The 22,248-nt window shown below is 37.4% G+C and overlaps 2 protein-coding genes and 1 long non-coding RNA gene across 5 annotated transcripts in view; 1 reads left to right on the forward strand and 2 right to left on the reverse strand.

The window, feature by feature from the left end:
- Nucleotides 1-9,897, reverse strand: part of SNAPC1 (small nuclear RNA activating complex polypeptide 1) — a 28,389-nt gene extending 18,492 nt beyond the window's left edge. Inside the window, exons 1-5 of the mRNA XM_040226315.1 lie at nucleotides 9,661-9,897; nucleotides 6,575-6,734; nucleotides 6,271-6,411; nucleotides 5,176-5,280; nucleotides 333-491 (exon numbers count right to left, since the gene is read on the reverse strand). Coding sequence (XP_040082249.1) covers nucleotides 333-491; nucleotides 5,176-5,280; nucleotides 6,271-6,411; nucleotides 6,575-6,734; nucleotides 9,661-9,788 — 693 coding nt within the window. The 5' untranslated portion in view covers nucleotides 9,789-9,897. The remainder of the gene's footprint in view (nucleotides 1-332; nucleotides 492-5,175; nucleotides 5,281-6,270; nucleotides 6,412-6,574; nucleotides 6,735-9,660) is intronic.
- A 5,657-nt stretch (nucleotides 9,898-15,554) lies between these two features.
- LOC120852851 overlaps nucleotides 15,555-22,248 on the forward strand; it is a 128,356-nt gene continuing 121,662 nt past the window's right edge. For both annotated transcript variants that reach the window (XR_005718670.1, XR_005718671.1), the window contains exon 1: nucleotides 15,555-15,741. This is a non-coding gene — a long non-coding RNA (uncharacterized LOC120852851). The remainder of the gene's footprint in view (nucleotides 15,742-22,248) is intronic.
- Nucleotides 18,325-22,248, reverse strand: part of HIF1A (hypoxia inducible factor 1 subunit alpha) — a 46,484-nt gene continuing 42,560 nt past the window's right edge. The window contains exons 13-15 of one of the 2 annotated variants that reach the window (XM_040226311.1): nucleotides 20,832-20,940; nucleotides 20,149-20,275; nucleotides 18,325-19,657 (exon numbers count right to left, since the gene is read on the reverse strand). In XM_040226311.1, coding sequence (XP_040082245.1) covers nucleotides 19,506-19,657; nucleotides 20,149-20,275; nucleotides 20,832-20,940 — 388 coding nt within the window. In that variant the 3' untranslated portion in view covers nucleotides 18,325-19,505. The remainder of the gene's footprint in view (nucleotides 19,658-20,148; nucleotides 20,276-20,831; nucleotides 20,941-22,248) is intronic. The other variant, XM_040226312.1, reaches the window with a different exon arrangement.

Genomic DNA, 22,248 nt, shown 5'->3' on the forward strand with positions numbered 1-22,248 from the left:
GTACTAAATCCATGGTACACCAAGATTATTTATTTCCCTATAATTATGTATACTACATAGTGTGTACATATATATTAAATGGATATTATTTAACTATATATTATATAGTTGCAATTATAATTATATAATATTATTACATATAAAACCCATCTGTAAGGTTAAATAACATCACCTAGCTAATAACTGGTAAAGCTGAAACTGAAGAAATTAAGCCCTCCAGATCTTCATTTCACAGGAGGTAGCCACTAAACGAGGCTGCCTCTCAACACCCTCACCCATGTCCAGCCAGTCATGTACGATGCAAATGCAAAGGTAACGTATCAGTTACAAACCTTTCTGTCTTTGTGCCACTGCTGATGCTCCAAAACTATGTTCTTGATATTCTCAAAAAAATCATCTTTTATCAAGTTGATGGATTTTTCTGGATTGGATTTGTCAGCTGAAATTACATGTTTCATTTTCTGATAATGGTCATGAACATTCATCATTTCCTACAAGTGAAAAGATCCTTTAATTCAGTTTTCAAGGAGAAATGCACCAAAACAAATAAAATAAAATCACCTTCCAAAGTGACAGAGTTGAGAAGGAATAACTTATTACCGTATATTAAAAATAATGTAACTACACAAACCAGTACATTATTAATGAGAAGTCTGCTTTCCAGAAATACGGAATCACTGAATTCAACTCAATAAACATTAATTAATATACAATATATGGAGAGATGATGGGGAAAGTCTAATTAATACAGGATTGCGTTCCTGGATGTAACAAAACTTATTTGTAGTATAGCATATCTTTAAATATTACCCCTCTGATGCTGGGAGGGATCAGGGGCAGGAGAAGGGGACAAAAGAGGATGAGATGGCTGGATGGCATCACTGACTCAATGGACACGAGTGTGAGTGAACTCCGGGAGTTGGTGATGGACAGGGAGGACTGGCGTGCTGCGATTCATGGCGTCGCAAAGAGTCGGACACGACTGAGCGACTGAACTGAACTGAACTGAACTGAATAATTAAGATCACATTTTTATTTCATATTGTCACATAAAGGATATTTACACAATTCTTTATATTCAGCTGGGAATTCATATCTCATGACTCTCACCCAATCCTCCACAGAGATGTGATTTCAGAAATCTCAAAGCTCTTGCGTCTATCTCCATATGCTTCTTCATTACTTCAGTGATAAGATTCAAGATTAAATGAAATAGTGACTTATGACACCATTTGAGGCATAATTATTAGACCTTCCTACTCAAGAAACCTCCAGACAAATGGGCAGGTCTACAGGGGAAACAGAAAGGCAGCCTATGGCAGGCAGACTTAAGAATCACACAAAACCAGCACTGACACTCGGCTCCAAGACCAGCAGAGAACTATCACTCACCGACTGTTACCACATCATCTGAGTCACCCCCAAGATAGGCTAGTCAATGCATTTCTAGGAGATTTTTATGGACTTGATCAACATCTGTTCAAGGAATTCAAAAATGCTGAGGAGTGCTGAGTGCTTACATATGCGGGATCTTCAATGAGGAACAGTGTCCTGACATGGGGAGCCTCTAACATTTTACATGGTACACTGGAAATAATGTTCCCATTATGTTACATGCACTACAATACAGGACAAAGACAACTAGCTTGGGGCCTGAGACCTGTCACTTGCTAAATTGTGACCTTGAACAAATCCCTCAGTCGCAATCATGTTCCACGTTTAGACAAACACAATGCAGATGTATTAAGTGAGCTTATACAAGTGGAAGTATTCTGTACATGTAAAACACTATACAAAATCAAAGGATTAAGAAATAAAAGTCAGTGTAGGGCTTTGGAGCTTTAAACACTTGGACATTCAAATCTAGTGTCTGTACCTTACGATATGCAAATTACTTAACTTCTCTAAGCCTGTTTCCTTGCTTTTAAAACTGGGAAAACACTACCTCCTCTGCAGGACTATTATGATAATTAGTGAAAAAACATACAAAAAACCTTCAGCATAGTTCCTGGCACACAGTGAATACTCAACATGTAATGCCATTATTATAATTTTATAAATGAAGAAAACAGATTCAAAACTGAAATGACTTGCTAAAGGGCATATTTAAGTAACAGTGTTGGAATTAATCAGATGCTTTAAAAAATTGTAATTATGTATGGTGATGGATGTTAACTAAACTTACTGTGATTATTTGACAATATACATAAATATTGAATCATTATGTTATATACCTGAAACTAAGACAATATTATATATCAATTATACCTGAATTTTTTTAAAAATCAGCTATTTTGATTCAATATTCTATTCTCTTGTTTTATTAAACCTCCTTAATCACAAAAGATAACTGAGTGGCAGAATCATAATCAGAATTCAAATATGCTGACATGAAGACTTAAGAGCATTTGCAGGAGGATAAAGAAAATAGAAAAGTATTCAATTTATGGATTATCAGTGAAAATGGGTAACAAACTATGCAGAACAGGAAAAACAGAGCCAACACAAGTACAGAAGGAACAGGCCTTCAAAGCAGATCTGTGGCAAGCCAAAAATGCTAGCTAGAGTCAGGATGGCTTCACAGTCTTCTCCATTCCCAGAAGTGAAATGAAGTCACTCAGTCATGTCCGACTCTTTGCAACCTGGTGGACTGTAGCCCACTCAGACTCCTCTGTCCATGGGATTCTCCAGGCAAGAATACTGGAGTGGGTTGCCATTTCCTTCTCCAGGGGATCTTCCTGGAGAACCAACCCAGGGATCGAACCTGGGTCTCCTGCATTGCACACAGATGCTTTATCCTCTGAGCCACCAGAAGCTTCCACAAAAAGGCATTTCACAGCCTGGCCCTTCTGACCCTCCTCTCCAATCACAAAAGAATATGGCTTTATGCATCACTCCACCTCTGTTCTCTAAAACTTCCCATTATCTGCTTGCTCACATATACAATTATTTAACAGAGGAACCTTTAGTTAAAGAGCTTCAAATGAATAAAAAAAAAAAGTTTAAGAAGGCATATTGAAAAAATTTAAGGCTCTACCACCAAATTAGTCAACAATCAAAAATTAAATCACCTTTTTTTCATTAAGAGAATACTAATAAGAACAACATCTTGCTGTTCAAAAACAACCTCTGCCTCTCTCTTTATAATTCACATCAGTACTTCTTGGCAAATCCTTTCTGGTATCCCCAGATCTTTCATTTCTCATGCTACTCCAAACTTTCTCAATTCTCAGTTCCAGCAGGAAGGCTTCTCTTTAAAGTTAAGGCTATTGGGTCTGTTTGCTTTCTTCTTCTCTTCTTCACAATTATGAGTCCATTTCCACTTCCTTCCCTCAGGTTTCCAAGGAAGAAGTACCTTCTCCAGCCCAAAGGAATCTCCACTGGGCTCTTGGTCACCAACCCACCACTTCCTCCACAGAAGGGACCTCATAGTTTCTTTTCTACACAAAATCTCCTTCTAATGGCTCCTTACCCCAAACCTAAATATATACTCTAATTTTCACCAATCTCTAAAACTTTTAAATGATTCCCCTCTCCCCAAAAGATAAAACACAAATTATCTCTACTATGCAAAGTTTTTTTCCTATCTTTATTTTTATAAATGACCTTCTCCCACTTTTTTCCTGCTCAGCTGCTAGAGGGCAAAGATCTTAATTCTTGTCATACTTCACTAGATATCTGCAAATGATACCTTTCCAACCCCAGTCCCAGCTCAGACAAGGTCTTTGCTGTCCAACAGGCACTGCTACAGAACCTTAGCTCCACTGCTTCCTAACTTAATGTCTCCATGCCTCAGTTTCCTCAACTTTTAATCAGGGATAAAACATCTTCTGTAAAAAAAAAAATAATTAACTAAAATTTGTTTAAAGCACTTGTTTTGCAGGGATGTTGTTGAGGAGTAAAATATTCAAAATATACAGAAAACATCTTGTATAGCTCCTGCACTATACCACATCCAGTCTTTAGATACTTAGTAAATAATTTCCCTCTGTGTAATTCTTAACATTCTGGGTAGATGAACACCTTTGTCAATCTGAGGATAGACTACCTCATCCTCACCAAGTGTCCATACATATGAAAAATTTACATACAATTTAGAGGGGGTAAAGGATCCATGGACCTTCTCAAAACTATTCATGGACCCCTGATTAACAATTCTTGCTCAATGGTATACAGAGCAGACCCAGAGTGCTTTGAAAAACCAATCAAACTGACAGCTGAAGCTATGAGCACATGGTGGCATCTAGGACAGAGAGAAACAGTTGATCAAATCACAGATCTGATCCCCTTTCCACTCCTCACATAGGAAAAGACTGAACAGGGTTGAGGGGGGAAGTAGTAACATTTACTAAGCGTCTACTATGTGCCATAGGCCACACTCAGCACTCTTCAGGAGTAATCTAGTCTCAACTCTCACAAGTGGATGAAATGAGGGTCGCAATCGTAATATTAAAGAGGAGGAAACTAAGGCTCAAAGAAATGAAAAAACACAACAAGACCCCCACCTGTTCACACTCACTCTACATACTTTCTATGTACATAGAAATCTATTCTTTAGAAAAAAGGAATGGATCACTAATTAGAATGCTGCAACCCTTTAGTGGCGTTTTGTTTTAACCTCGGGGCAACTTTTGCACTCAGGTAAAACTCTCTGTAACTATTTATCAATGCAAAAGATTTTCCTGAATACTGCACATCTCAAAATACTGAAATACATTAGATTGAAAAGCTGTTTTAAAACTCTAACTCTTATCCATTTTTCTTGACTTCAAATTTTTGTTTTATCAAAATAAACTATTTTCAATAGTGGGTTTTTACTCAAGCATTGTTAAAAAGGAACTTAGGAGATGAACATATATTGTTTAAAAAACATAAAGTCACTAAATTCTTGTTTCATAATATATCTAAAGTCAAATACAAATGGTAGTTTCAGTATTTGAATCCCAATATCCTTAGTCCAAGTCCAGTCTTTTACATCTATTTCTCACTCTTTCAAAATTTATTCCAGAAATTTTGATATATTTAGGGTATAGTATTTCTGACACTTGAGAGAAGGTAACAGCATTCTATGATTAGAAAAATTTTCAGTATCCACTAGATGAAAGTATAAACTCAATATACAGTTAACAACAAAACAGTTTTTAAAAAATTTTAAGAACATAAAAGCAAATTTACCTCTAATACATCAGAAGTGATAAGTTTCAATACACGATCATTTGGGTCCTTAAATTCTTCAGTAATTTCAGCTCGTTGCATTTTTTTCTTCATTCTGTATGACAGCTAAATAATAATGTCTTTTAAAATAGGTATTTTAAAATATATATTTTAAGTACTAAAATAAGTAAGCCAGCAATAAAAATCATCTATAAGTAAATATGGACCAAAAAAACCCAAAACCAGCTCTAAGTAAGTACTTACTAGATGAGTACATATTTAGTAAGTACATACTTACTCTGAAAAATATATTTTTCAAAGACTGTTAAACACCTTTTGAAATAACCCTTAAGATGCCAGGCCACATGCTTACAAATTCAGAGAAGTTACAAGATTTGCCAACTGACAGAACTAGAATCTTTTGATTAAAATGCTCCTTCAATCTAGCATCTGAAAGTGTCACAAGACTGAAGAAATATATATTAGTGGAAGTTTCAACCTTTCTCTAACTGGCATTAAAATCCCTTAGTTCTCTTTCAGTAGCCTCTCTGATGTCTGAATAAAGGCATAAGCAAAACAGATACCCATCTAACTTCTTCTTCTAACCATCTACTTAATGGACAACAGTCAGAAACACTGCATTATTAGGAGAGACTGAATTTTGCTTTCAAAAAAAAAAAGTAAGCAGAAAGCATTTTTTTCCTCTTTTCTTTTTCTGGCCATGACACACAGCTTGTAGGATCTCAGTTTCCTGACCAGGGAATGAACCCAGGCCCTCAGCAGTGATAGCCTAGAGTCCTAACCACCGGATCACCAGGGAATTCCCAATATTTTTTTCCTACTTTAAGAAATCTTTTTTCTTTTCTTTTTTTTTTGGCCATATCACATAGTATGTCGAGATCTTAGTTCCCTGACCAAGACCTGGGATTGAACACATGCCCCTTGAATTGGAAGCACAGAGTCTTAACCACTGGACCACCAGGGAAGTCCAAGAAGCCTTTTCTCAAGTATTGGAAATTACATAATACTCTTTCCACTTTCTGGAGACTGAAGCACTTTGTGGACAATGAAATAGAATTTCTCATTTTGAAAAACAATCTCTTTCAGATAACATACCAATTTAGGCATTGCTGTAAAGTGAAATGCTCTGTCTAGTCGTAGTTTCCTAAAAATATAAGCTGCATCGAAATGTTGTGCATTTATCAAATCTTGTTGAAATTTTAAAATTTCATCCCAATCCTTCAGGGCAACTCTAATCTGCAAACAAGAGAAATAAAAAAATTGTTAGTAAATGCAAATCTTTTTTCCCAAATGTATTATAATTTTGAAACACTGATATTTCTCTTTAAAATCAGTTGGCTATGAAAACATTGCACCTGTTTCATATTTCAGCTGGAGGAAAATAGTTCACAAATATTACCTTTTGTTTTGGTTGACACAGTTGCATGTTATATAATCCATATAGCAGATACAAAGCACCAACTCTGATCTGGAAGGTGTACGGAGGTAAAAAATATCGCCAAGCCAAAGTCAAAGCTTCTTTTGTAAACGTGTTCTTTTCTAAATTTCTCATTCTACCACTGGAAAACAGAGAGAACCTACATTATGACTGTGAAAAAAAATAACAGAACAGGTTTATACTTGTTTAAATAGCAGCTGCTAGAAAGTGGACATGCTTTCCACACCTGATCCTTTCATGATTCAAGGATAAAGACCTAATTTTCTGCTGTGCTTCTTACAGTGAGGCCCTAAATACTTTTGATGCATCTTCCAAAAGCATCAACTTTACTGCTGAATTGGGAGCAAAAGGAGTAGCGTTACAACTAACTACTGGTTTAAGAATTTTAAATATGTAATATATTAAAATAACCATGGTAATATTACAGAATAAAATACAAAGATCAGGTGCATTTTTACAAAATGGATTGACCTAGAGGGTATTTTGCCAAGTGAAATAAGTCAGACAAAGAAAAGTTATGCATAATCTCACTTACAGGTGGAATCTTAAAAGAAACAAACAAAACAGAAACATATAAACAGAGAGCAGGGTGATGGATGTCAGAGGGGAAGAGGATAGACGGATAGGCAAAATAGGTGAAGGGGATTAAAAGATACAAACTTCCAGTTATAAAACAAGTAAGTCACTGGATATAATATACAGCATAAGGAATAACGTCAATAAAAATAATACTTCAATAATTTTGTATGGTGACAGATGGTCACTGAACTTGTGGTTGATCACTTGTAATGCATTTGACTGTGGAATCACTACACTGCACATCTGAAACTAACATGCTGTAACTCAACTATCAGTCAGTTAGTTCAGTCACTCAGTCATGTCCGATTCTTTGTGACCCAATGGACTGCAGCATGTCAGGCTTCCCTGTCCATCACCAACTCCTGGAGCTTGCTCAAGCTCATGTCCATCAAGTTGGTGATGCCACTCAACCATCTCATCCTCTGTTGTCCCCTTCTCCTCCTGCCTTCAATCTTTCCCAGCATCAGGGTCTTTTCCAATTAGTTCTTTGCATCAGGTGGCCAAAGCATTGGAGTTTCAGCTTCAGTATCAGTCCTTCCAATGAACATTCAGGACTGATTTTCTTTAGGATGGACTGGTTGGATCTCCTTGCAGTCCAAGGGACTCTCAAGTCTTCTCCAACACCACAGTTCAAAGGCATCAATTCAACTCAACTATACTTCAATTAAAAAATATATGTGCATATTAATATATAATAGAGTTTTTCCCCAGTAGCCTCAAGGGGTCCTAATCTGTTCTTGAGACATTTGGGTGAAAGAGTTGGAGAACCACAGCACAACGTAACCCTCCTCCTTCTCCTCCCAATTCTTCAGAGAAAAAGTTCACCAATGTAAACAGCAGGATAACAAAGGAGACCCCACTATAGTCCAAAGCCTGGGCTCTCTAAGTAATGAATATACTACAAGAATGAAAAATACCTATTACAGTACTGGCAACCAAAGCAATTTCTAAAGAAAATCCACCACTCCTTAAATAATCTCTACTTGTTTTCTCATTTTAGTTCCTTCTTCATTAAATTAGAAGTTGGGGCAAACATAGCAAAATTTTTCTAAACCACCACTTTTCCCAAGAGGGCTACAGTGAAAAAGATCACGGGTTTCAGAAACAGTAAAACAAACTGGTTTCAGTACCTGCTGTACCACCTACTAGTGGTGTGATCATGGAAAAATTACTTAACCTTTTAAAATCTTAATTTCCTCGTCTATAAAACAAGGATAATTACTGATCTCAGAGTTGTTCTTTGGATTATATACAGCTATAAATGCATTACATTTAGTACCAGTTTAAAAAAAAAATGAGTTCCTCTCCTTTCATTAATTGTACAACAAACAGTTCTCCATTGTCCATCCCCTGCAATGGACAAACTACTCAGGTACTTATTTTACATCAACAAGGAGAAAAAAGAGAATGTTCACATTTTATTCAGCAGAACATAAGAGTTATAGTCACAAGGACTCATTCATTTTATTAATTTAGCCTTTTAAATATTTTAAATATTATTCTAATGGAATACTAAATCCATCCAGTTACTGTCCTCACAGAGCTAAGTCTAGTGGAAAGAAAATTTAAATAATAAGGAATATTTCTTGAGCACTTAGAGTGCACTTATTATCACAGTCAGTAGAGGACTCTGACCACATTTAGGGAGTGGGGCTCCATAATCCATGCTTCTCACCACTACACTATATTGCCTTCTGAACTACACAGTTAAAATGTGATTAAGTCCAAAGATAAAATAAGCACAAAGTGCTACAAGAAAAAGAGCATGAACACCTTATTTAGTCCAGAAGGGCTAAAGAATGTTTCCCTGAGGAACTGTCACAAGAGCTAAACCCTGAATGAAGAATAAGGTAGCCAGGCAAAAGCAGTTGGGGTAAAGGCCCAGACTGAGGAAACGCATGTACAGAGCCATGAAGTGGGCTGGTAGATGAAGCTGCAACGCTGGGCAAAGGCCAGTCGAAGGGTCGTGCCAACCTTGTTAGAGAATTTGAGCTGTACTCAGAGGCAACGGAAACCATTTAAGGGGGGTATGATAGGCCGTGACAAGATCAAATCTGCACTTTACAAGTTCAGCGGCTGTATGAAAAATGAATTCAATCAAGCAGGGTTTTGTCTTTGCTTGTGTGTTTGTTTTTAAACATGGAGTTCTAAGAAAAGACTAGAGGGAGGGCACGCGACGGTGATCTAGGTCAGGGTGAGGTAGTGGAGGTAGAAGAGTTCAGAAGGGCGGCCAAGTAGAGCTATACGTTCTGGGAGGAAGCCGCAAAATGGATGGATGAAACCCAAGCCAACGAAATCGCCGAGGGAAAACGCGTTGCCAAGCACAGATGACTGCCCAAGAGAGACGAAGGCAGTGTTCAGACTGCCACTTTCCTCAGCCCTTCCCAGGTGCCGCAAAGCGAAAGGGATGGAAGAAACTTGTTACGCAGCCCCTGAGCACAGAGATAGGCGGGACAAGAAACACCCACCAGAAGATGGTTGCGAACTTCATATTTCTCCATAGCTCAGTGAAGTCCTCGAAGCGCACGCTATCCATTTCCTGGAAGCGGCTGAGCAGTGCCTCGCAGTCGTCCTTCAAGCCTGAAGAAGCCCCCATGTCTGCAAAGCAAGCAAGCCAAGCGCGGGATAGCTGCCGGCGGTAGCCGAGGAAACGAGGCTCTGAGCCCCACCTCCTACGACCTGACGCACACGCCCTCCGTGACGCGTTTCCGGCCGTTTCAACTCCACCTCCAGCCGGATCTACCCAAGCTTTCGCGATGTGTTCTGCGCCTGCGTTACCGTTTGCCTCAGGCTCTCAGATCTCTTGGAGAATTAAGGTGGGCGTGATTAATTTCAGTAAATAAGTTTACTTCTCAGGGGACCTGTGAGCCAAAGAAGGATTTTAGGCCTATATTATACCTTATGCCAATCATTATTATACTTACCATCTCTCCCCTTTAAAGTGATCTAGGGTGGCAAGTCAACTTTTACACCTAAAAAGGAACGTCTCCCAACCTCAATCATTGCCACGTGGAAATAAGATCCAAAGAGGGTTTACTGAAAGGTAGACTGGCCTAGTGGAGGTGATGGAATTCCAGTGGAGCTATTTCAGATCCTGAAAGATGATATTGTGAAAGTGCTGCACTCAATATGCCAGCAAATTTGGAAAACTCAGCAGTGGCCACAGGACTGGAAAAGGTCAGTTTTCATTCCAATCCCAAAGAAAGGCAATGCCAAAGAATGCTCAAACTACCACACAATTGCACTCATCTCACACGCTAGTAAAGTAATGCTCAAAATTCTCCAAGCTGGGCTTCAGCAGTATGTGAACCATGAACTTCCAGATGTTCAAGCTGGTTTTAGAAAAGGCAGAGGAACCAGAGCTCAAATGGCCAACATCTGCTGGATCATTGAAAAAGCTAGAGAGTTCCAGAAAAACATCTATTTCTGCGTTATTGACGATGCCAGAGCCTATGACTGTGGATCACAATAGACTGGAAAATTCTGAAAGAGATGGGAATACCAGACCACCTGACCTGCCTCTTGAGAAACCTATATGCAGGTCAGGAAGCAACAGTTAGAACAGGACATGGAACAACAGACTGGTTCCAAATAGGAAAAGGAGTACGTCAAGGCTGTATATTGTCACCCTGCTTATTTAACTTCTATGCAGAGTACATCATGAGAAATGCTGGGCTGGAAGAAGCACAAACTGGAATCAAGATTGCCAGGAGAAATATCAATAACCTCAGATATGCAGATGACACCACCCTTATGGCAGAAAGGGAAGAGAAACTAAAAAGCCTCTTGATGAAAGTGAAAGAGGAGAGTGAAAACGTTGGCTTAAAGCTCAACATTCAGAAAAGGAAGATCATGGCATCTGGTCCCATCACTTCATGGCAAATAGATGGAGAAACAGTGGAAACAGTGTCAGACTTTATTTTTGGGGGCTCCAAAATCACTGCAGATGGTGACTGCAGCCATGAAATTAAAAGACGCTTACTCCTTGGAAGAAAAGTTATGACCAACTTAGATAGCATATTGAAAAGCAGAGACATTACTTTGCCAACAAAGGTCCGTCTAGTCAAGGCTATGGTTTTTCCAGTAGTCATGTATGGATGTGAGAGTTAGACTGTGAAGAAAGCTGAGTGCCAAAGAATTGATGCTTTTGAATTTGGTGTTGGAGAAGACTCTTGAGAGTCCCTTGGACTGCAAGGAGATCCAACCAGTCCATTCTAAAGGAGATCAGTCCTGGATGTTTTTTGGAAGGAATGATGCTAAAGCTGAAACTCCAGTACTTTGGCCACCTCATGCGAAGAGTTGACTCATTGGAAAAGACTCCGATGCTGGGAGGGATTGGGGGCAGGAGGAGAAGGGGAAGATAGAGGATGAGATGGCTGGATGGCATCACCGACTCGATGGACGTGAGTTTGGGTGAACTCCGGGAGTTGGTGATGAACAGGGAGGCCTGGCGTGCTGCAATTCATGGGGTCGCAAAGAGTCAGACACGACTGAGCAACTGAACTGAACTGAGACTGGAGTTCAGAGGCAGGCATGGCAACCCACTCCCGTATTCTTGCCTGGAGAATCCCATGGACTGAGGAGCCTGGCAGGCTATAATCCATAGGGTCACAGAGTCAGACATGACTGAAGTGACTGAGGACACTCCCATGCAGACTAGACTTGCTATAATACCCGTGCTTAATGTATGGCTCTCTGGTTGTAGCCTTAACACCCTTCACTATTGAGAAGCTCTTTTAAATATCCCACCAACCCCCACCACCACGGTCTAGCACATTACTTAGCAAAAAGTACTGTATCTGATTTTGTTATGTTCCATCACTACGTCGTGTCTTTTTTTTTTGACCCTATGGACTGCATTACTGCCAGGCTTCCCTGTCCTTTATTGTCTCCCAGAGTTTGCTGAAACTCATGTCCATTGAGTTGGTGATGCCATCCAACCATCTCATCCTCTGTCGACCCGCCCCCACCAGTTCCCCGCTTCTCCTCCATCTTTCCCAGCATCAGGATCTTTTCCAATGCGGCAGCTCTTGGAGTCTGGTGGCCAAAGTATTGGAGCTTCAGCTTCAGCATCAGGCCTTCCAATGAGTATTCAAGAGTTGATTTCTTTTAGGATTAACTGGTTTGATCTCCTTGGTGTCCAAGGCACTCTCTAGTCTTCTCCAGCACCATGGCTGAATGTTTTCTTTGTACATTCCACCTTCTAGCATCTCTCAGGAGCTGGCTATCAAGTAATATTTTGTATCTTTCACTATTTCTGTGATTGCAAGTCATGCTATTCTTAGGCTTTTGGAGAGTTATCCTAAAAGTATAAGGGCTCTCTGTAACTCTCATCATTCATCTTTTTTTTTAAAAAAGTTATGTAATATGCATTATAGAAAAACTTATGTAACATGTCTAAATAAGACACATAGCAGGCATATGAACACCTGTGTACCTTCTACATGTATAGGAACTGGAATGTGACCAACACCTTTCACATAAATCTCTGAATTCCTCCTCTATTCTCCTTCCTCTGCCATTACTTTAATAACAACTACCTTATTTTGTTTCTCATTCTCGTAAATATTTTATCACGTGTTCAGATCTCTAATCAATATATTGTTTACTTGTGGTTGATTCTGAGCTTTACTATAATGGTGTTGCAATTTCTAATACATAGTCTTTGAATTGCTTTTTAATAGTGTTTCTGAGATTCATTTATTTCTCATAGCTGTAATTCATTTATTTTCATTACTTCCTAATATTCCACTGGGTGAATATACAGTTTATTATTTCCTCAATGAAAATTTAGGTGGGTTCCAGATATTGCTGTTATAAACCATGTTTTATGAACACTTTTTCCTGTCTTATTTGTAGGATTGCCAGATAAAATACATGGACCAAATTAAATTTGAATTTCAGGCCAACTAAAAGAATTATTCATTGTTCATCTTAAACACAGTTTCACTGGGTACCCTTTATTTTTGTTGGTTTAATATGGATTTCTACTTATATGTTGCAGGATTGTGGAGTATATATATCTGAGAGGAATTATTAGATGATAAAGAGTGCAAATGTAAAACTTAAAAAGATTTATACTTTACTATCAGTGAATAAGCATTCTCATCTCAGCCCAATCACTTCAGAAACTTGCTATCTACTTCTGGTCTTAAAATGCATTTTCCCCACAAAGCCGAAGGAGCAATGGGACTCTCTGGAGCCTCTTTTAACAAGAGCACAAATCCCATTAAGGTTTCATCCTGAAGACCTAATCACCTCCCAAAGTCCCCACCTCCTAATACCAAGCGATCATCTTGGAGGTTAGATTTCAACATATGAATTTTGAGGTGCCACAAACACACAAAACATAGCAAGCACCTTGGCCTCACTCAAGCCTCAGAAACTATTCGTTGAATAGATTTCACTGAAGAGCTAGAAAATGGTCGTTTCCCCCTTTCTTCTGGTCATTTCTTCTCTGGTCTGTATCACACGAGATCCTCTCCCACCCTCAATCGTGTGTGTTGTCCTTGTGCAAGCAAAGTGGAAGGTTTTAGGAACAATCAAAGATGAATCAGATGGGAACCTTGCTCTGAAGGAACTCAGACTAATAGGGGAGAAAAGACATACATGAATGATCACAGACAGCTGAAAAATAATCAGAAGTAAGCAACGGCTTAAGGTGATGTTCATAGGGCCGAAAAATATTAGCAGCTGAATTTGCCTAGAAAGAGGCAAAGCACCCACCTAGGCTCTCCAGGCTCCTCTCTAATTGGTGATTGTCTCTAATTTTACTTCAGTTAGGTTTTTGCTTTAAATAGTCTACCTGCAGGCTGGGCAGTCAGGCAAGTCTATAAAGGCTTACCCCAAAGCTGTCCAGTAGTCCTGTTCAAGTAATCATAAGCAGTTCTGTGTGGAAGCATTAAAAAAATTTTTTTTCAAAGAGCCAGTAATATTGTCCAGAAATATATGGAAAAGATCTCTACATAAAATAGTGTTTCTTAATGTTTTAATATACCAAAGATCCCTAAAGAATATTTGACTTGACAGTATTCTAGCCTACTTGTCAGGCTACATATGCAATTTTAAAAAATGCTTTTGTGATAAACATTAAAGCATACCACTCCCCCAAACCTCCAGCCTGCTCTCCTCTGTGAAAGAATCACCATTGTACAGTGATTAAACATCCATAAGATGAAAAAAGTTGTAGCACTCTCCCTAAAGGACACTTCTCTAATTAAAGACACAGAGACTGGGGCTACAGATCAGTTTTTATTAGGAAAAAAATATTCACAACACCTCAGCCACATTTTTTTACATGTCAAATAAAATGTTTAATGTCCTACTTTTTAGGGAATTCTATTTGAAAAAACATAATGAATTTTCCTGAAGAAAACAAAATATAAAACATAGTCTGCTGCGGATATACAGAGGGTAATTTATTTTAAACAATACGTCACCCCGCACTTTACAACAGACTGCGTAATCATAAACTAATTACAGATTAAATTTAAGGCTCCGAGCTTTTCCACTTTGCGTAAACTCACTACCCTTCTGTCCAAAAAGATTATCTTCTCCCAAAGGATTCTCAGGGTGCAGTCACACAACAAATTCAAAAAACAGGACAGGCAAAAAACCAAACCAACAATAAAAACCCACCTGGGGAAGCTAAAGTTTCTATTAATCAGGCATATCTCAAATGCTTAAAATGAAGTCTCTGAGTGCCTTTAAGGTTACTATCGTGAAATAAATACACAACTCCTCTATTTTTGACAAGTTATTAATAGATGGGGAGTAATTTTTAAAAAATCTTACATAGCTACTCAATCTTTTACGCAATCCCTCGGTATTTCCCTGATGGATTTTCTCGGTATTTGGAGTGGAGGATCACACTCCAAAGCATCTGCTTAGGAGTTCAGAAGACAGTTCTAACTACAGCAACAATTTCTGTCTCAGTCCTTCAGATCTCTCCGCCACCACCTCCCCCTCTCCTTCCGAAACCCCAACATCGGAAGCGACCGTTTGAGGAAGGGCGGGCAGCAAAATCCGACGAGTCTCGGAAGACAACAAGCAGCGCAGAGCCCTCGCGCCAAGCGCCTCCTAGCGATCACCCGCCCGCGCGCGTGCTTTCCAAGGCCGGGCGGGGAAGCGCCTCCACATGCTCTCCCACACGTAGGCGGGAGCCTGGGGCAGCGGCTCCACGCGCCGCTCCTGCTGCCTCGCGCCGGCCCCCCAGTCCCGGGGAGGGGCCAGGGCTGCGGTGCTGCGCCCCAGCACGTACTGGGGCGTGGCCTGCAGGGCGGCGGGCGGGGTTTGGAGAAGTTTCTTTGGGCGGCTCACGTTTCACATCCTTATCATGTAGGCACTAGGGCGCTAGAAACAGAAGGGGTAGCCGGTCCCTTCCGCATCCTAGCTATTTTCCCCGCTGAGGGTCTGATCACTGCCGCTCTCAGGCACCTGTCTTTCCTCTCCGTCCGGGAATGGAGCCAAGAAAAGGGAATAAAAGAAATTAAATAGTACAAGGAGATCGGGTGTCTGAGCAGCGTCTTGGATAAAACCGTCCACTACAGGTAAGAATGAAAATTATGTCCAAAGCTCGGAAAGGTGTGAACACAACAAAGCTCCAGAAGGTGTTCATAGGAGGTAGTGGTAAATTGTAGCTTTTGTCTTACAAGGAGACTATTTTATTTCAGATCCTACAGATTGAACTAATTGTCTGTAAAATGATCTAGGACAACAGGTTCAGCGCTATTTAAAGGGATGAAATACGAGCGAAGTGGTTAGTAACAGACTTAAACACCCGAGTAACATTTTTTTCTTTACATTTTTGTTGGTTTTAGCTAACACGTTTGCAAAGGTTTTATTTAATCAAACCCCGTTGTTAATTTTTTTTTGTATTCGTTGCAACTTGTTTTTGACGTTGCTACATTAGAAATTTGAACTTTTAGAATGCTTACGCTTCAGCAAACCCTGTAAGTTCATCCTTTTTTTTTTTTTTTTTTTGTATTTTAAAGGTTGTAAAGAGAAATCGAAATTTAGAGATGGTAGTTGTGAGGTTAACACAAGCTTAAAAGAAAATGTGTCTAGCATGCCTTTAAATCAAATAGCGCTGACAAAACCATACCAATATTCATGTGGCCTTTTATAGTTTATCACTGTGCTTTTCATAAACCACCTCATTTACCTGTGAGTTAATGTCACCATAAGCAGACACCTGAATCTCTAGTTTAAACTCAAAACTCACTAAATAGCACCAGAATACTTTTATTCATTTCCCTTTGTCTTGCCATTCCTCTCATAGAACATCCCCTCGATGTCCTCTGTGATTGCACTACCACCCTCAGTTCCCTACATCCCTACTGCTTTCGATTGATATTTATCATTTAAACAGTTAATGAGGAGAGGAGTAGGGTTTAACTGGACTGGCTAGCACCCCAACAGAGGCTCTGAATCTTTGGCTACCTCTCCAAGACTTTTGTTATCTACAAAATGAAATACAGGTCCTAATTCATAGGGTTTTTTGGAAGATTGTGAGATAACACGCAAAAAGCTTAGCATAGAGTGCTAACAGACATTAGGTTCATTTTAACTCTTAATCTAAAACTTGTACGCAGCAGTGGTACAATCTCCGTGGAACTCTTTCAGTTCCAAAGTGAACAGTGAAACTTAGAACAAATGAACAAAATACACCAAACTCCTTTGCCATACTTTTTTCAGATGTGAAAAGAACACTATGGTCAGATGTGAAAAGAACACTATGGTCATTCATTCACATCAGCATCAGAGAAGGGGAAACTACAGCCATGCATAAAGAAGGAAGACATTACAGGTCTATCTATGGTTGCTGGGGTAGGGCTATACTTGGATGAAGACATTATAAAGACATTTGTGATGGTCTCAAAGAGGCTGGCACGCTGCTGGAGAAGGACTGGTTCTGCTATTTAAAACAGTTTCAAGCACTCCAGGGGGCTTGTTTTCTAAATGAAAGGGGTGGATACTTGTTTTCTTCCAGCTGCACTGTCCTTTAAAGTGGCTTTCTCATCTAAATCATTGCTCCCAAATGTCATTTTCCTACTCTTGGTCGTTACAGATCTGACCATTACTAATACTTGAAAATGATAAACTTCTAGATTTCAGCTTAATTTGCTACCAAAATGAGAATGTTTTTAATTTCAACTGGGAATATTAAGCAACTACTTTATTCTAAAATACCACCTCCAGTACTATCTGTAATTAAATTCAGAAGCACTTTGGATCATGGTATTTTCAGTGAAATATGCATATGCCTCACAAAACTTAAGACTGAGTCTTAGTAAACATTTGTTCCCAAATTTTCATGTAATTGTAATCACATTTTCTTCATTCTAAGATTAAAAACAGCCACTTAAGGTCTGTGGCTTAATTTTATTCAGGATGTTCCTGTAACCTCAGTATACTGGGCCTAAGGCTCTGTAAGGATTTAATTTATCCATAAAAATAATCTGTTGTTACTTTTAGGAGCAAGGATTCACTGTTTGTTATATCTTTTTGTGCTGAGTTTTTAAATTTTAAGTGAGAATGTATTACTTTTACAGTAAAAAAAATTTGCTATTTTTAAAATGTAGGAAAATGAATAAAGCTATTAAAAAATTTTAAAACATACAGTATCATTAAGGCAGAAACAAAGCAAGGTTTTTCTAGTTTCATATTAAGAGTCAGAAGACCTAAGTTTAAATCTTTGGTCTGCCATTTATTACCTTTAAGGCTTGGACAAATCCTTTATCACTCAAGGTCTAAATAGCTTCATCTGTGAGTGAAAATAAGATTGGAAATCTTACAAGGAACTTTTAACCCTTATAAACTTATGTAACTATAATGTTAAGGATTTGTTTCATTCATCCCATTCATATTAAAACATTAAAATTTTGTTTTACTTTAATAAAGGTCCATAAATTCATAAATGACAGTTTTCTAAAAGCATATTTTTTACAGTGGAATATTATGGTTTGTTATTATTTAACATTACAGTTAGGGACACAGTATAAATCAAAGTGATGGCAATAGGGTAAATTAGAAATAGCAAGAATAATGTAATATAAAACACTTAAACTGTTGGTAAACAATTTTATGAGTTGGAGGTGTTGAAACAAATATTATTTTAACATAAAAGCTGGTCAAAGGGGGCCTGGTCCACAGAAGATGTTTATTTGATGTAACAAAACCATACAGTTAGTGTTAGAAGATCCAACCACAAAGAGCAAAAGGAATGAAAAATTTGTACAATGCACATAGAAAAACAAGATGTTTACTGTGACAACTATATATTTCTAAAATAATGCTTCTAAAATTACTCAATTATTGAAATCTATATGAAAACAGAAGGATGTTAATAGCGACAAAGTGCATAAAACCAAACATCAGATTTTGAGCAAATTAACATTACTAGGCAATTTTGCTAACAAAGCATGATTTTTTTTTTTTGTTCACAATCTGCTCAAAATACCTTTATACCAACAGGGTGGGCAGAACATTTAGGTTTAATATCAATTACACAATATTAGCATAAACTTCCACAACTACAGATAGGGTATTGTCTTTTGAGCTGGCAAAGTGACTACAGAAACATCAAATCATTTCTCTGAATTGAGAATTTTATCCAAATAAATGCCACATACCTTCCAGATATATGTATATCTTTCTATATCATGTAAATGGCTTTACCCATTTAAATAATAAATCATACAAGCATTTAAGAATCATTATTATATGATTAACAATGTCATGTTCCAGGTTTAATAATTTCATAGGCCAAAAAAAATTTCTTCTTAAAAACTAGTTTTATAAATGCAGAATATATTGCATGAGTAACTGCTGGTATTTTTTTAAGAAAATATATTGTGCAATTGCGGCTACCATGTACTGCTGGCAAATCATTATTGTTTATGTAAAATGTGAAAAAACTGAGTAAAAATTTTTTTAACTCATCATGATGAAAGGTTACAGCCTTCTTAAAAAAATTATATTGGCATCTTATTAAAAATAATTCGATAAGGGACAAACTCCCTAGCCCAAAATAAATAAATAAAAAGGTGCATTTTAAAAATGATGCTACTGCAATGCAATGGTTTAAATACTGAAGAACTATGAAAATGTACTGTGTGTGATCTGGCGTTAAAGAACATACTAAAAAAGAGCATTAATGTAAATTAAGTAGAAAGGGGATCAAAATTGAACTAACCGAGTTTGTGCAGTATTTGTAGCCAGGCTTCTAAAATTAGATATAGAAAATATAAATAGACTGCTTTAGGTAATGAGCCACCAGTGTCCAAAAAAAGGAATGAGATTATGAAAAAGCTCAGTTAACTTGATCCAAAGCTCTGAGTAATTCTTCACCCTGCAGTAGGTTTCTGCTGCCTTGTATAGGAGCATTAACTTCACAATCATAACTGGTCAGCTGTGGTAGTCCACTCTCATCCATTGATTGCCCCAGCAGTCTACAAGCTAAATCTGAAAAACAAAGAGATATATATCTAAGTATTCATTCAACTAATCAATGAATATTATTAAACAGCAACTATACACTAAATATTGGGGAAAATAAGGACAGTCAGCTCTAGAAGGGTTTTTAGTCTGTTAGGCAAAACTACAATTATGTAATCAAGAAAGTGCAAACAAGCATTACTGGTGCTGTCACAACTGTTTAAAAGAACCTTGAAGGCGCAGAGGAGTGACCAATTAGAAATTCTAAACCAATTTAGAAAAAGGCATTAAAATGTACAAGTTTCAGCTTCTGTTCATTATTGATAGCACACAGACACAGATCAAAGATAATTCAGAGTTCCATCTGGAAACTATTACTGATCAAATAAAATGCAACCTTACTTTTTAATCCTGGTAAGGAATGGAAATCACTCTCACTTGGAGTAAAGCTCCTAAATAAAAGTTTCATATACGTTCATTCCCTCTGTGATATGTAATGGAAGAAAGAGTAAACTAACCCGAGGGTATTAAAATAATTGTCTTTTGCTCCATTCCACTCTGTTCACTAGATTTGCATCCTTTTACACGTTTCCAAGAAAGTGATGTGGTAGTTGCACGATCGTCTGGTTGCTGTAATAATGTTCCCTGAAAACAGTAAAATTATTTCAATTTTACTATGTTGAATTTTTTTTTAAATCATGGACTTTGAAATCAGTATAAATTTGCTAACAATACATAGGCAAGATTCTTAAAGACTGCTCTCAGTTATTTAAATACTATTTTTTAATACTGCTGTGATGAATTCATTTGCCACTCATATGACAACTATATAAAAATGCTTTCCAGTTAATTTGGTCTGAAAATATCAGTATGGGTTATACTAGCACTGACTGTGTTCTGTGGGTAAGAAGGGTAAGTAACCAAAAGGGAAGAGAAAGAGACTTGGTAGTGATACTGGGTGTGGAATGAGGAGAGAACTATACTTACTGTAAGTACATCTCTAGTGTTTGGAATTTTTTGAGACTGTACTCATTAAATGTTTGTACTTTTAAAAAAGAACATGTACAAAGTGAAAGAAACCAACGTGTAACTTCTGAGAAGGTAACATTAGTATTTGGAAGATATAAGGAGTTACCTATATATCTAACTCAGAAATAGCACATCAGCTAGAACAGAAAAGCAAACATGCTGTCACACTTACAATTCCTACTGCTTGAAAAAGTGAACCATCATGTTCAATTTTTCGCTTTCTCTGAGCATTCTGCAAAGCTAGTATCTTTGGATTTAGTTCTTCCTCAGGAGCAGTAGTTCTGCAAACAATTTTTTAATAAAAAATATGGTTGTTTTATTTATTTTAAAAATATCCCATTAGCTTTTTAAACAAAATATATAATGCCTATTTTCCAACATTAAGGGATATGTTATACATAAGAGTTTTCCTGATTATACTAAAGTTTATTGCCTTAAAAGTCAAAGCTTATTTTTTAAAACAAAATTTCCTAAACTATTCATTACCCTATTTATAAAACAGAAGTGAACAGAACTAAATTGATGTTAAAGAGTTAAATATTGGCCTTTCATTCCACCTAACACATACATATTCTTGGGACTACTGTAACATAACATCAGTTTCACATTCGAATAATGCTTTCACTGTTTATAAAACATTGCATCTCCATTAGTTCATTTTACCTTTGCTCTAGTCCCCAAGCTAATACATGTATATAATACATATTTTATAAATGAAAAAATTGAGGCCTGTTAGGTAACTTGCTCTGTTCCTAATTAGCTGCAAATATGGAAGTACACTGTAGGTCTCCTAATACCCACTCTCCTTCCCAGTGATCTTCCCACTAAGCTGTTTTGCCCTCAGTATTGATCTGATTATCAAACTTGATCTGTATCTAAAATTAATAGTAAACAGTAAAGAACTGTTTTATGTGTCAAGTACATCGATTTTGTTATGTTTTGTCTTTTCAAGAACCAGCTCCCTACCCCAACATAATGATAATAGATCCTTGCTCTGTTCATCTAGTTGAGAATGGCATAAGTGAGGTACTACTCTAACTGCTCTCCTACATGCAGTCTTGTTTTGTATTTTAAAAAAATTCTATAAAAGCTTCAATAGGCATATTTTAATTTTTATATACATGTTATCTTTATTAAGGATAACTCAGTCTATCATGTAAATATCATCTTAGTAGTAGTACTTTTAATAGTTTATTTTCAATCTTTAAAACTTCAAGTTGTCTGGTTTAATACAGCACTTTGATTTTTTCAAATTACCAAGAGAGGTAGTAAAGAAAAAGCTTCCATCTAGTTCTGAAAGGTAAATTCATTTCTTAAAGTGTTTAGTGCATACTGTATTGGAACTAATGTAAAAAAAAAATCGTTAATTTGACTAGATGTTTGTTGGACTTTGGTTTTGACAAGCACATACTTATTTAAAAAACTGAAAAATCTCATCTCTGTAACTATAAATTACAGATTATTGCTAATTCTGTTGCTAAGTTCATTCTTTTCTTCATCCAATAACCATTTATAAAGCAAGTACATGTTAGGTACTGAGTTAAATATTAGTTACACTGTCATTGCCCAGAGGAGCTCCAAAGTTGGTT

The sequence above is a fragment of the Oryx dammah genome, unplaced genomic scaffold (assembly GCF_014754425.2).
Source record: "Oryx dammah isolate SB20612 unplaced genomic scaffold, SCBI_Odam_1.1 HiC_scaffold_26, whole genome shotgun sequence".
Taxonomy (NCBI): domain Eukaryota; kingdom Metazoa; phylum Chordata; class Mammalia; order Artiodactyla; family Bovidae; genus Oryx; species Oryx dammah.